The 12,027-nt window shown below is 42.2% G+C and overlaps 1 protein-coding gene across 4 annotated transcripts; it reads right to left on the bottom strand.

Annotated features, from left to right (window-relative positions):
* Positions 1 to 587: 587 nt before the first annotated feature.
* Positions 588 to 11,049, bottom strand: SLC35G1 (solute carrier family 35 member G1). Of its 4 annotated transcripts, none has more exons than XM_027596909.2 (3): positions 10,799 to 11,049; positions 5,689 to 5,869; positions 588 to 3,645 (listed from the first exon to the last, which is right to left on the bottom strand). In XM_027596909.2, exons 1-3 carry the CDS (start codon positions 10,974 to 10,976, stop codon positions 2,907 to 2,909), a joined length of 1,098 nt encoding a protein of 365 aa, XP_027452710.1. In that variant the 5' UTR covers positions 10,977 to 11,049; the 3' UTR covers positions 588 to 2,906. The 4 variants fall into 4 exon arrangements, with proteins under 4 accessions (XP_027452710.1, XP_027452712.1, XP_027452713.1 ...); XM_027596911.2 differs by having other exon boundaries at positions 5,689 to 5,866; XM_027596912.2 differs by having other exon boundaries at positions 5,689 to 5,797.
* Between the last annotated feature and the right edge of the window lie 978 nt (positions 11,050 to 12,027).

Genomic DNA, 12,027 nt, shown 5'->3' with positions numbered 1-12,027 from the left:
GGCTAGAAGAGCCATACTGAGTGTAGTATGTATGTAGTATGTAGTACATGGGAAACACATAGAAAATCAGGCTCATTCCCCAGCCAGAGCCAAATGTAATAGAGGATCAGAGCTAAAGCCAGAACTGGAAAGGTGGCAACACCTATGCATAAAACTGGTGACCCTTGGCCACCTATGTGGGCAGATCAGCCAGGAAATTGAGAAATGCCCAACAGTGGAATTATGTGCTGGCAGGAGAGAGTCAAATGAGGTTTGACATCCATTAGACTGTTCCTGTAGTTCCTGGGGAAACTGCTCAGGAGTAAGGACCCTGAACTGGGAATCATTTTGAAGTGGAGAGAGAATGTTCAACTCTACAGTATTAACTACAGTCTGCTTCTCCCTCTCCCTCTGCTGCTCCCCCTGCTTTGTGCTCTCTCTCTGACAAATATATAAAATCTTAAAAAAAAAAAAAGATTGAAACTTGAGATTACATCACAGCTGAAAGACTAGGGATCAATAGCCTTTATAAAATGTTTTGAAGCACATGGATGAAAAAGGAAATAGATTGGTGAGCACATTTGCTATAATCATAAAAACCAACATTATAGCCTTCTTTCATATTAACTTTATTAGCATTTATAAAATAAAAACAATTTATGAAAATACTTTCAAGATGTAGAAACTACAATCTTTGCAAAATATACACACCCATAATTGTTACAATACACATCCTTGTATATACCTTAGACATTATAAAAGTGTTTAAGAATGACACCCTGTAAAAGTTGAGAGAAGAAACGTTTTCTTCAACCTTGGTATATATTGTGACATTCAAGTACTTAAACCACACACTGTTGAAATAAAACATGTCTCTAGTGTACAGGCCCAAAGGGATTTAACTCTCAAAGTCCCATAGGTTCTTTTATTGTGCAAGGTAAAGAACCAGGAGAGGGTTCCCTGAGTTAATTTACCTTAGGTAGCTTAAGCAGTGGTTTACTTTCCATACTTTTGTCATGGAAATAAGGGAAAGGAGAAGGCCATGGAAACCCATCTTGGGCAGATCCCCTTCCCAGCATCTCTATCTGTGCGGCGTGGCTCCTACAAGAGGATTTCTAATCTTTGAGCTCTAAAATGCTCGGATTCTGTAACTCTCTAAGACCTTTGCAAAATGATGCTTCTGCAACTCTAAAAACTCCAAAAATTGTGTATTAGGCTAAAGTTATAATGATAGTGTGACTCCCCTTGGTAGACCTCATTTAGAGTTTGTCAGGTGGGAAGCGTTTGGGAAGATCAGCAAGCTAAAAATTTCCTTTTGGAACTACTGGAAAAGATCCTTTCTCACCAAGGCATAAATCTCAGAAGCCAAGCTCTTTCTTTCTTTGGAAGAGTTATGATGAAAGGGAGAGAAAGAGCCTATAATCTTTCAAATCTGCAGGCTTAAGATAATAACAGATGCTAGGTTGGACAGTAAGAGTTGGAAACCATCATAGCTTCACCAATAAAGGGTTCATTGTGATAAAGAATCATTTGCGTGTACTCTCTACTTCCTGATTAACCTCCCAAGCCTTCCTAAATATTACATTCTCTCTTTAACTGCAGAGTATTGGCCTGATGAAGTTCCAGATAAAAAATGCTGTTTGAATTCATGAAGTTAGTATCATGATGCAGCACTGACATTTAATACCATAGTGATATACTAGAATTTAACAGTGAATTTTTCTGTTCAAGAAACTACAAAAGTCAATCAACCATGAATCCATGTCTTTACATTTAACAAGTAATATGAAGCATTATTACATATAATTCCATAAGGGAAAAGGACTATAAAAATAAGTTTAATAGGACTGCTGTATTTTAAAGTTGTTTTAAAAAAATATATGCCAGTCTTTTAAATATTTGGTGTAGAAAGGATAAGGGAGGTATCTATTAGGGTGATCCATAAGAAACTATGGTTTTTTTTTTTTTAAGTTAAAAAGGTAAAATTTCAGCAATTTTATATAGTTCAACCTAATAAAATCCTGAGAAAATTTTATTTGGCATCACACTATAAATTCAAAGAGAATTTATAGAAAATCACATTTCTAGTGAGGGGAAAATACTTCAGCATGGAAATGTGCACATTGGTTATGCCAAGATTTCTCTCTTGTGGTTTAAAGACCTGAAACCTTAGAAAGTTAAGAAAAATGTAGTGCAGTTTCAAAAAAACAAAGGACAAGTTAAAACTATAGAATGATAGCTACAGTTGTGAATGCCACTGAACAGAAAACTTCTAGCCAAACCTGGTGATCAAAAACTTTTTTTTTTAAAGTTTACATATAAAAATTCTGGCATCAAAATGAAAAGGCACTCATATGGGTTAAAAGAATGATAATCATTTATAAAAGCCTTGAAAATAAGGCTAATTCATTTGTATTATTAACACCATTAAGTAGGCCCCTTTTCCAAGTGTCAGCTTTGGCCTCCTAAATGGAATTAGGTTTCAAATGAATTTCCAACATAATACCAATTATAGCAGCATTATAATCAGTAAGTTTCTTAGCCTCTACACTGCTAAAAGAGCATCTAAAATTTCCTACCCACCTATATCCCATCAGTACCAAAAATACACTTTAAAAAATTACATATTATTTATACCAGTCATAGAACATTTTGCAGTTTCTTTTTTTCCAACTAATGATCTGTCCTCTTACTGCCACCCCAACAACAAAAAACCCAAAGAGAAACCAAAACCAAAACAATTGAGAAAAAAAAATTGCTAGACCACACTGGTTAATTCTTAGCTAATTAAAGACATACCATATTCAAAAATGGTACTTTAATTATGAAATTTATTAAGTATAATCAGTGAAGGAAATGCAGATTTTCCAGGTGTGTGCACGTGCGGCGTGTCCGCCCTGGGGGACCGTGCATTCAGCAGCAAAGCCTCATTTGGAACCCTGGCACCATTTCCGCACGGCCGCGCCCGTGCTACTGGCTATGACGCACAGGGCCCCGCCCACTGTCCACCATGTGGGCACATCATGAAAGAAAATAATCTGGAAGATGAAAGCGAAGACCACATCCATAGTCTTCATTATTGCCACTGGCCCTGCTTTTTCTATTTGGATGGCTTTCGTGAGAAACACCTGACCCCCCAAACCAAACAGGCCGATGAGGATGAGAAACAGCCTGTCCAACCCGCAGTAGGGCAGACTCCATTCCCCGATGATGAAGAGGACAATGATGCTCTCCAGGAGGCCGAGGATGACGTAATACCAGATGCTCAGGAAGTAGTCCACGGACTTCCCCATCTTTCTGAGGATGACCAGGGTCAGGGCGGCAAACACGGCGTGCGCGACTGCTGCGATCGTGCCCTTCAGGTGAAGGGAGTAGCTTTCGCCCCTGCCCGCAGCACTGGCACCAAACAGAAACGGGGGCCTCACTATAAGGATCACGCCAGTGATGGTGAAGACGGTGAAGAGGCCATCCCAAGGGCTGTATTTCTCCTTGAGAAATATGCAAGCAAAGATAGATGTGAACACGGGCGAGCTAAACGTGATGACAGTGGCGTCGGCGAGGGATGTTGCCTGGAAAGCGTAGTACAGTAGGATCATGGAGGTAGAACCCAGGACTCCTCTGAGCAAGAGGAAAATTCGTTGACCCTTGGGGCCCATAAACCCAGTTCTGTAAATTCAAACGGAGGAACACACATTAAACCAACTTGGTATTTGTTTTTAATATTGCAATTCTTGATTAAACATTATTTTTGAAGTCCTAACTGTCAAAAAATAAGGGACTAGTAAATTAATTATAATGCCCACAACTGAATAGTATACACCTTTAAAAAATGGTATCTAATTATAACTAAAAACATGAAAGTGTTCACAGTATAAGCAAAAATAGCAAAAGAGAACTCCATGAATACTCCATAAATAGTATAATTATAATTAGGCAAATCTAGTTTTTCCTATGTCTATACAGGCTTGCAAACAAGACAAAAAGGAAAATGTCCTGAAATGTTCATAGTGGGTAAACTTTAATAAGTAGACGCATAGGTAATTTTTCTTATTTCCCCCCAATTTTCTACAATGACAATACATGATTTTTATAATAAATACAATTTCAAGATTGAACTGTCCTACATTTTGGTCCTGGCTAGTATGCATTGCCAATCTTACGAGTTTTTCTATAAAAGCTGAGGCAATGCTAAAATTTATTTTAGCCATTGACTGTGAGACAACTTTTCATTGTTCTCTGCAGGAAGAGTTAAAATATACTGAAAAAGAACATATAGCATTTGGATAAGTATAATAACTGCCACTCAATTTTCTTTTTATTAAATCTTTACCAAGCAGAGTGCTGGGTACATGTCAGGGTAGCACAGCTTGCTGACCTGGTGTCAGCCCTGAGCATCTCTCTGAAGGCTAGCCTGTAGGCCTGACATGAGGACTCCTGGGTTTCTGGGGTTAGAAATGAAAGCGTAGGTCACCTTTGACTCATACCTTGAAAATACCTGGAATACCATATCATCTTCCATGATAATGAAACATAAAATAGGTCAAAACAGATTGGTGCTAAGGATTTAAAAAATTCTTCCAGTGCCTTCCCCTGCCAATTCTTTTATTATGGGGACGATAATTGTGTTAGCGTCAGTGGTCTGTTACCACCCTTAGAAATTTCTGAAGTCTCACCATCGTTTCCTAAAATATTGAGACTTTTCCACACTTATACAGGAATTTCTGACAATATTAATTAGTAAATTTTCACCTTTTTCACCAAATCCTCAGGATACGGAGTAAAACTATTCCAAATGCATCTGTACTGTGTTACACATACAAGGAGACTTTGGTGGCACATGACTGAAGCATTTAGTTTAGGGTTTAAGCCTTTTTGCCCAAAGAGAGAAAGAACCAGACTGCCACCAGGCATCCAACTGGTCTCTTCTCCAAGGCTTCCAAGTACACAGGGGAGGGTAGAGGTTATAACGGTGTGAGAGAGGCCTAATTTTAACCTCGGAAAGGGTGGGGAGGGGGCTATATGGAAGGGAAAGAGGTGCTGGGTAGGGACAGGAAAGATGGGGAATATAGTCTTCAAATACTGTTGCATTCTGCATAAAGTGCTCTAAGCTATTAATCAATTTTATTTGGCCCTTGCAGCCAAGGTGCCAGATAGAAAACAAAGAGTGTAATTCCCTCCAGTTCACAGATGAGGACACTAAATATGAAACTATTTAAAAAGGCCTTGCTCAAGATTACCTTATCCCTTTCCCACATCACCCTAGGGGGAAGACCTGGATATTATTACGGTAACCTTCTGTTTGCCCTGATAACAGAGCAGCCCATTCTACTTAAAGAAACATTGATATTAGGAGGCACCACGACTTTTTCTCATTTCCTTTTTTCTTCTAAATACCAGTTATGCCAAGGGAAAGAAGGGAGGGTGGTACAAGATGGAGGGAATTGTGTATAAGGAATGCTTTGTTCTCAAAATGGGGAATGGAGAATAACTGTATCTCTTTCCCCTCCTTCGCTGGGCATGTGGTTTGTGCTTATGAGAGCTTCTTCTGTGGGTGGGTCCTTGTGACTTTTTAGTAATCAGAGCCAAAGGGTGTAGGAACTGGTAAATCTATGGGAGCGATAAAGCAGCCGCTATAGAATAATTCAAGCAGTTCAAAAGATTTACAAACATTTGTTAATACCTTCTACTTTGCAGATAAGAAATACTTACTTTCTGTATATTAAACAAGGGATAATGACTAGCATTTGGAACACACATCGGAATGCACTAATTTCTACAGCATGGACGTCTTGCACTTTTTTAACAAATAAAGAGGCCACTGAGAAAAGGAAGGCGGACAATAATGTATAAAACAAGCCAAGTCCAGGACAGGGTGCTTTCTTCTTGGCTTCTGAAAAAGATTAAGTTCTAGTTAGTCCTTGCTTCCAAGTATATGTTTTATTATTTTCACTTAGGAATTGAGAAAAATGGAACAGTGTTAATGGCTAACAGGCTACCAATGCTATTTCCTAAGCATATCCATTCTCTGGACCTGAACCATTTCCCCACCAAGAATGAAGAATCATTGAGGAAAGCAACAATTTAAACCCGTAATTTTTAAATGCAGTTTTACCCGATAAAATGGATTTCCTTTGGTTCACTGAGGAATCACCCCTCACTTACAAGTCAAAAAAGTAAAAATGCTTGCCAAGACAGTGAGAGAAATCTTTAAGAAATGCTTGTCAAGATGGCTAGAGAAAAATGCTTCCAAGTGATAATTTATAGCATCTCACTGGTGAACCAGGCTTTATGAAGGAAGTGTTCTTTTCTGGACAACAGTTTATAGCTGTGTCATATGGCTACTTGTTGATTATATTACTTCCCCCACAAGCCTGTGAACTCTTCCAGGCTGGGACCTGACTATCTTGTTTATGCCTGGCTCATGGAAGACCCTGATTAAATATTTGCTGAATGAAAGAATATGAGAGAACTTCATGGAAAGATGCCAAGTCTAACACCACTGGCGACAGAAGGCTCTCTGTTTTGTTATTTTGAACCGTTAATCAAATCTTTTACTTTTCATGGTTTACGACTGATCTTCCGCTTAGAGCATAAACTCTTCGAGGGCAAGGGGGCTAGGGTATCTACCCCTCTGACCTCAAAGTGCTTTAAAACGAAATTTTTTAAAAATTAGAACTGTCGTTAAGCACCAACTTCTTGGCTAGCTCTGAATCAGGAAACTTCTGCTTTCTCTAAAGCATCACATATTCAATCCATTAATGACAGTCTGTATGAGCATTAACCTCTTGTTTCACCACCTCCTCTATCTTAGTTACCTAAGACAGGAGTAGAACCTGTTTTCAATCTCATACCCCTCCCCACCCCACCATTCAGAGGGAAGCAAAAAGGGACAGGATGAGCAGAGAACTCCCTAAAAGACAGGTGGACTGAGGGATATAGTAATATTTTTTTCTTTTTTGAAACGAATACAGAAACAAGGAGAGAATAAGAAGGAAACACTACTGGCCCTCATCAGTTAAGAGTATAGCAAAACAGAAGCGTGTATTGTTTGGGCACTTGCAATTTATAGTAAAACTAGGATCACCATTCCAGTCTAGGAATTTATAATGTGTTACTCGGCTATAGAACGGTATTGCATAATAATGTTTTTTAAAAAAATGCCCTCCTCTGATAAATGCAAACACCAGGTAATACATTTCAACATCCTCATAGCTGTGAGATACCTTTGCCCATGAGTGACAAACACTTTGTGAATTGGGACCAAAGTATGATGATGCACAATCTTTCCAGGAGCATTCTACAGCCTGACGTGTGTAGTAAAAGTTGCCATTGTGGTCAGAGGCCTCTCCCTTTTCCTGTTCCAGGTGTACAGCCGAAGAAAATCATTTGGAGCTAGTGGTCGTCATGTCAAGGGTGATAGGTTGTAAGTGCCAGAATCCTCCACATTCTGTTCACTACCTATGTGCTCAGATACCACAGAAACAAACTGTACATACTCAGCCCATGAGACGGAAACTTTAGAAGACTTCCAAGTTAAGCACCACAAAATACATGCCTTGGCTGTGGTCAGCCTGAGAGTTCAGCTTCTGAAATTTCAGAGTTCAGGTCCAAATAAAATAGTTTTTCTTAAAAGAAGCCCAACTCATACATAGAACCTACACCCTCAGAACAGGAAGATCAAGGACAGAAAATATCTCCCTGGTCTATATTTCAAGGATCTTCTCCAACCTAAACTTTTAAATTTTTCTCCAGGAATATTTTAACTTAACAAGATATTTTAACTCTTTTAAAACTTAATTTTACCCCCCTGGTTCTGATTATCTTTCTTTTTTTTTTTAAGATTTTATTTATTTATTTGAGAGAGAGAGAATGAGAGATAGAGAGCACGAGAGGGAAGAGGGTCACAGGGAGAAGCTGACTCCCTGCTGAGCAGGGAGCCTGATGTGGGACTCGATCCCAGGACTCCAGGATCATGACCTGAGCCGAAGGCAATCGCTTAACCAACTGAACCACCCAGGCGCCCCTGATTATCTTGTCTCTTAAAACATAACCACTCACATATTTTCTTGCCTATAAACACTTAAGGCCCATGATTGCTGACTGGGACAGGGCAGTTGTTACAAGGCCTGGCTGAACTTGGTTGTTTGTTATGAAGGTGAGGCCTGGTTCTACTCAGGCAGACCTGTCTCTTACTGAACAATAATTTCCATTCTGCCAATGGAGATGAACAAGAGAGTAGCATAATCCAAAGAGGCATTTGCTTATGTAATGTGCTTATGATCATATTCCACTACAAGCATAGCTAATAATTTGGCAACTCTAAATAATTCAGATTAAGTAAGTGGCCACAGTGCAATTTCCCAAATTAGAAGAAAACTGAAAAGTTGCTCAGTTTTTCTATCCTCTGCTTTAAACTGTGATTCACAACTCTGGCTGGGAATGAGAATTGACTTGAGTTATTAACTTTTTAAACTTCAATTCCTGAGCCCTACTCCAGACCCACTGATACAAGATCTCTGCAATGGTAAAAAGCTCCACCAGCTTGAGAACCAGTGCTACACCAGAGAACTCCTTCCAGGGACATAAGAGGCACAGATCGAAGACAACCTCTCCTTGCTTCAGTCCAAGATCCACACTGTCATTCAAGAAAATAAACAGATGTCTTAGGACAGCTGTATGCTGTCTGTGAAGGTTATCCAAGAATGTAGAAAACTGGTTTAACAGTTTCAACCTGAACTTGAAAAAACTTTCTTGAGATACCCATGATCAAGCCGTTAAAATGATACTGTCACAAAGTTCAATGACAACATTTCTCTGGCAATCCTGTTTTCAGAATATTATCTGCTTATCTTACAATAACTATTACTAAGTCTTACCATTAGCAATTTTCTTTGAAGTTAAAATACTCAAGATTCCTAAGTGCAGTCGCTTATATTGGTTTATCATTTTGCCATGTGCTGCCTGAGTGTACAGTATTCCTCTTTGGCTCACAACAGCAGAAACATTTAAGAGTTCGTAAGGACTGACTCAGCATTCCACCAAAATGACATTCAGCCATAAAAACTGATAAGGTGAGAAATTCACCTCTTCACGGACTGCACATCTGGTCAGCACAGCACTGCTCTGGAGCCGCCAGCCCATCCATAAATAATCAGAAGTCTGATCATTTCTGTTAGCATTTAGGACAAAAATGGAGCCAAGAATCATCTTCTGGGGTTCATCTCTCTAAACTGCGGCAAGTTCATAATACAGAAAGGGGGAAATGGGATTGGGGAAGAGGCATAGAAATCAGGGGTCACATTTAGTGGAGGTCACCCAGAGGATGAGATGATGCAGACTGTGTAACTTTGTCTTGAAAGGAGATCTACCTTTTTCCTCTTCTTCTAGGAAGATGCTCCAGGTGGGTGGTGTAGTTTAAGGAGGAATGTGCTTGAAGTAGCACTGTGGTCAACACAAAGGGCCTTGGCCTGGGTCTCTGGCATGCTGGGATCCTTAACCTTGGTGCTGCAGGGACCTGTGCCATGTCTCACCCACAAATGCCAGATCTAGGGAAAACAAGGCAACCCCCGCCCGGAAGCCCTCATCTTCCTGGGCTTCACTTTCCTCATCTGTGGAAGGAAGAGGTTGAACAAGATCAAGGTGATATTACACAGGGTACTGGGCTCTGGAGACAAGTCTGTGAACCTCTTCACAATGTTATGTAAGATTGTGTATCTGCCTTGTTTAGGATTAGTTGCTAAGAAAGTCCTATATTTGTTTCAGGTCTATGATATAATGATTCAAGTTTTAAAAAATAGGAAAAAAAAATCACAAAATATTCATTATATTAATAATGGAAATCTGGCTTAGTTCAGTGTGAGCTGTTATGGATATACTGTAAAAATTTACAACAAAAAAGTCCTCCTAACCCCAAAAGTTTAAAAACCAGTGGTCCCGGGCGCCTGGGTGGCTCAGTCCTTAAGCGTCTGCCTTCGGCTCAGGTCATGATCCCAGGGTCCCGGGATCGAGTCCCGCATCGGGCTCCCTGCTCCGCGGGAAGCCTGCTTCTCCCTCTCCCCCTGCTCCTGTTCCCTCTCTGGCTGTGTCTCTCTCTGTCAAATAAATAAAATCTTTTAAAAAAAAAAAAAATAAATAAATAAAAACCAGTGGTCCCACTCAAATCTGCCTAAGATTCTAAGATTCTGAGGCAAACATTTTCTAGACTCTATACTTGCCTTTTTTTTTTTTTTAATTAAGTAGGCTCCATGTCCAGCATGGAGCCCAACTCGGGACTTGAACTCAGAACCCTGACATTAAGACCTCAGCCGAGATCAAGAGTCCTACGCTTAACGGACTGAGCCACCCAGGCACCCCATACTCTGCTTTTCAACTTCCTTTTGAAGGAAAACCGCTTACCGTCGTCATCAGTGTTCATAGTTTACCTCCCTCCCAACCTCTCAGCTGGTTGCGGGATGGCCTCTTACTGAGCCCCCAAACCTCCAACCTCCGGCAGGGCGCACCGAACTGCAATCTGACTCGGCGGTCCTGCCCGCCGAGTTTATAACACTTTAATTATAGGAACAGTTTCAGAATCCCAAAAGGGTTCCAAACACAATCAGAAACTTTCTCCGGTCTTCGCGCCAGCGGGGACGAAAGGGGCTTCTGCTTTGCAGACCCCCAGGTGAGGACTCGAGGGTTTTCCCCAGCTCTGAGCAGGGTAGGGATGGGGGGCGCGGTCCTCACTGCGCTTCCGGCCCGCAGCCGCGGGGACCCTCGCCCGCTGGCGTCCGCATCCCCACCCCAGGGGCAAGACCCGAGCTCGGGTCTGCACCCCACTCACCCTGCGGAGCACACAAGGCGCACGGCGAGGAGCCAAACAGCCAGCACCTGCCGGGGCCAGGCGTCCCCGCTGCCTCGGCCGCCGCGGGCTCCTCGATGGCGCCCTGAGGCGGGTCGTCCGTCAGCCGCAGCCCAGGCTCTGGCACCTCGGCTGCCCCGGTGCTGTCCAGGGGCCGCATCGCGCGGCCGGCGCTCTCCCCCGCGCCCCGGCGTCTAGCGCGGGGAGCAGCGGCTCCGCAGCCCTGCTCTTCCGGCCGGCGGTGGGGCGGGGCGCATGCGCGCGCGGCCCTCCGCCCCCTGCCGGGGACCGCGCTTGTCCTCCGCTGCCCTCTTACCTTCAGCTCCTGAAGCCTCCTGCGCAGGAGGAGATGCCCCACCTCCCTGGTCTGGCGCTGGTGCCCACAACTAGTCCGAGGGCGGCCTCCCTTCTGCTGCGGTCCGGCTAGACTGGCCAGGGGCTTGGAGTCATCCTTCCCCAGGCACAGCGGACCCCTTTCTTTCGTTGCAAAGAGAGGGAGGGGACGCCTGTGGGTCCTGTGGCCTTCTCTTGGGGTAGGCCGTCGGGAGGTTAGGAGAGTGTGCGTTTATTTAATGGTGTGGCACCGCATTCAGCGCCTCTGGAATAACCTGGAGTCCTTGACAAACACTGTGCCTGCCTTTGTCTCCTTGCCAGTTATCCGGGGAAGGTAGAATTTTCCTGGTTTTAGGTAAGAAAAAAAAAAGGATTAGCACATAACCGTAGGGAAAATATATCCGTAAGACTGGGGCAGAGCCCATTTATATGTTCTTTGTAACAGTAGGCATTCATTATTGGTCTTTTTTTTTTAATTTCTTTTTTTGGTTAACTGAGACAGCCTAATTTGGTTAGATGTAAGATTCCAATAATCTGACATAATTGCGCCCAGTAAAGTAAAAAAACATATGTCATTTGGCCCCAGGATCCCTGGAATTCAGTAATAGGCTCTTTATGTTTAGGTAGTTCTTCTTTCATCTCTGCTTGCTTCAAATGTGAAAGGACAGTGTCTGGGCAGGGATGAACCTGCCTAAACTATTCTAGGTCCAAGTGCAAGCAGATTACCAACCAAGAGAGTAGTTTGTCTTTACTCAGGTATTTGCAAAAAATGGTCAACAACTGAAAAATACTGAAGTCAGGAATCCTAGGTTCTGCCTCTGATTCTCTCCCTGACTATGTGACCTCAGACAGTCACCACCTACTACTTGAGGCCTTGG

Source organism: Zalophus californianus, chromosome 15 (assembly GCF_009762305.2).
Source record: "Zalophus californianus isolate mZalCal1 chromosome 15, mZalCal1.pri.v2, whole genome shotgun sequence".
In the NCBI taxonomy this organism is placed as follows: Eukaryota; Metazoa; Chordata; class Mammalia; order Carnivora; family Otariidae; genus Zalophus; species Zalophus californianus.
This window is presented reverse-complemented; position numbering and strand designations above follow the sequence as displayed.

Coding starts and splice junctions, on each gene's coding strand:
- SLC35G1 (XM_027596909.2), bottom strand. CDS start 10,976: ATGCGGCCCCTGGACAGCACCGGGGCAGCCGAGGTGCCAGAGCCTGGG. Junction 5,870..10,798: donor CGCCTTGTGTGCTCCGCAGG/GTGAGTGGGGTG, acceptor AATCTTTTTCAG/AAGCCAAGAAGAAAGCACCC. Junction 3,646..5,688: donor CCTTGTTTAATATACAGAAA/GTAAGTATTTCT, acceptor TTGAATTTACAG/AACTGGGTTTATGGGCCCCA.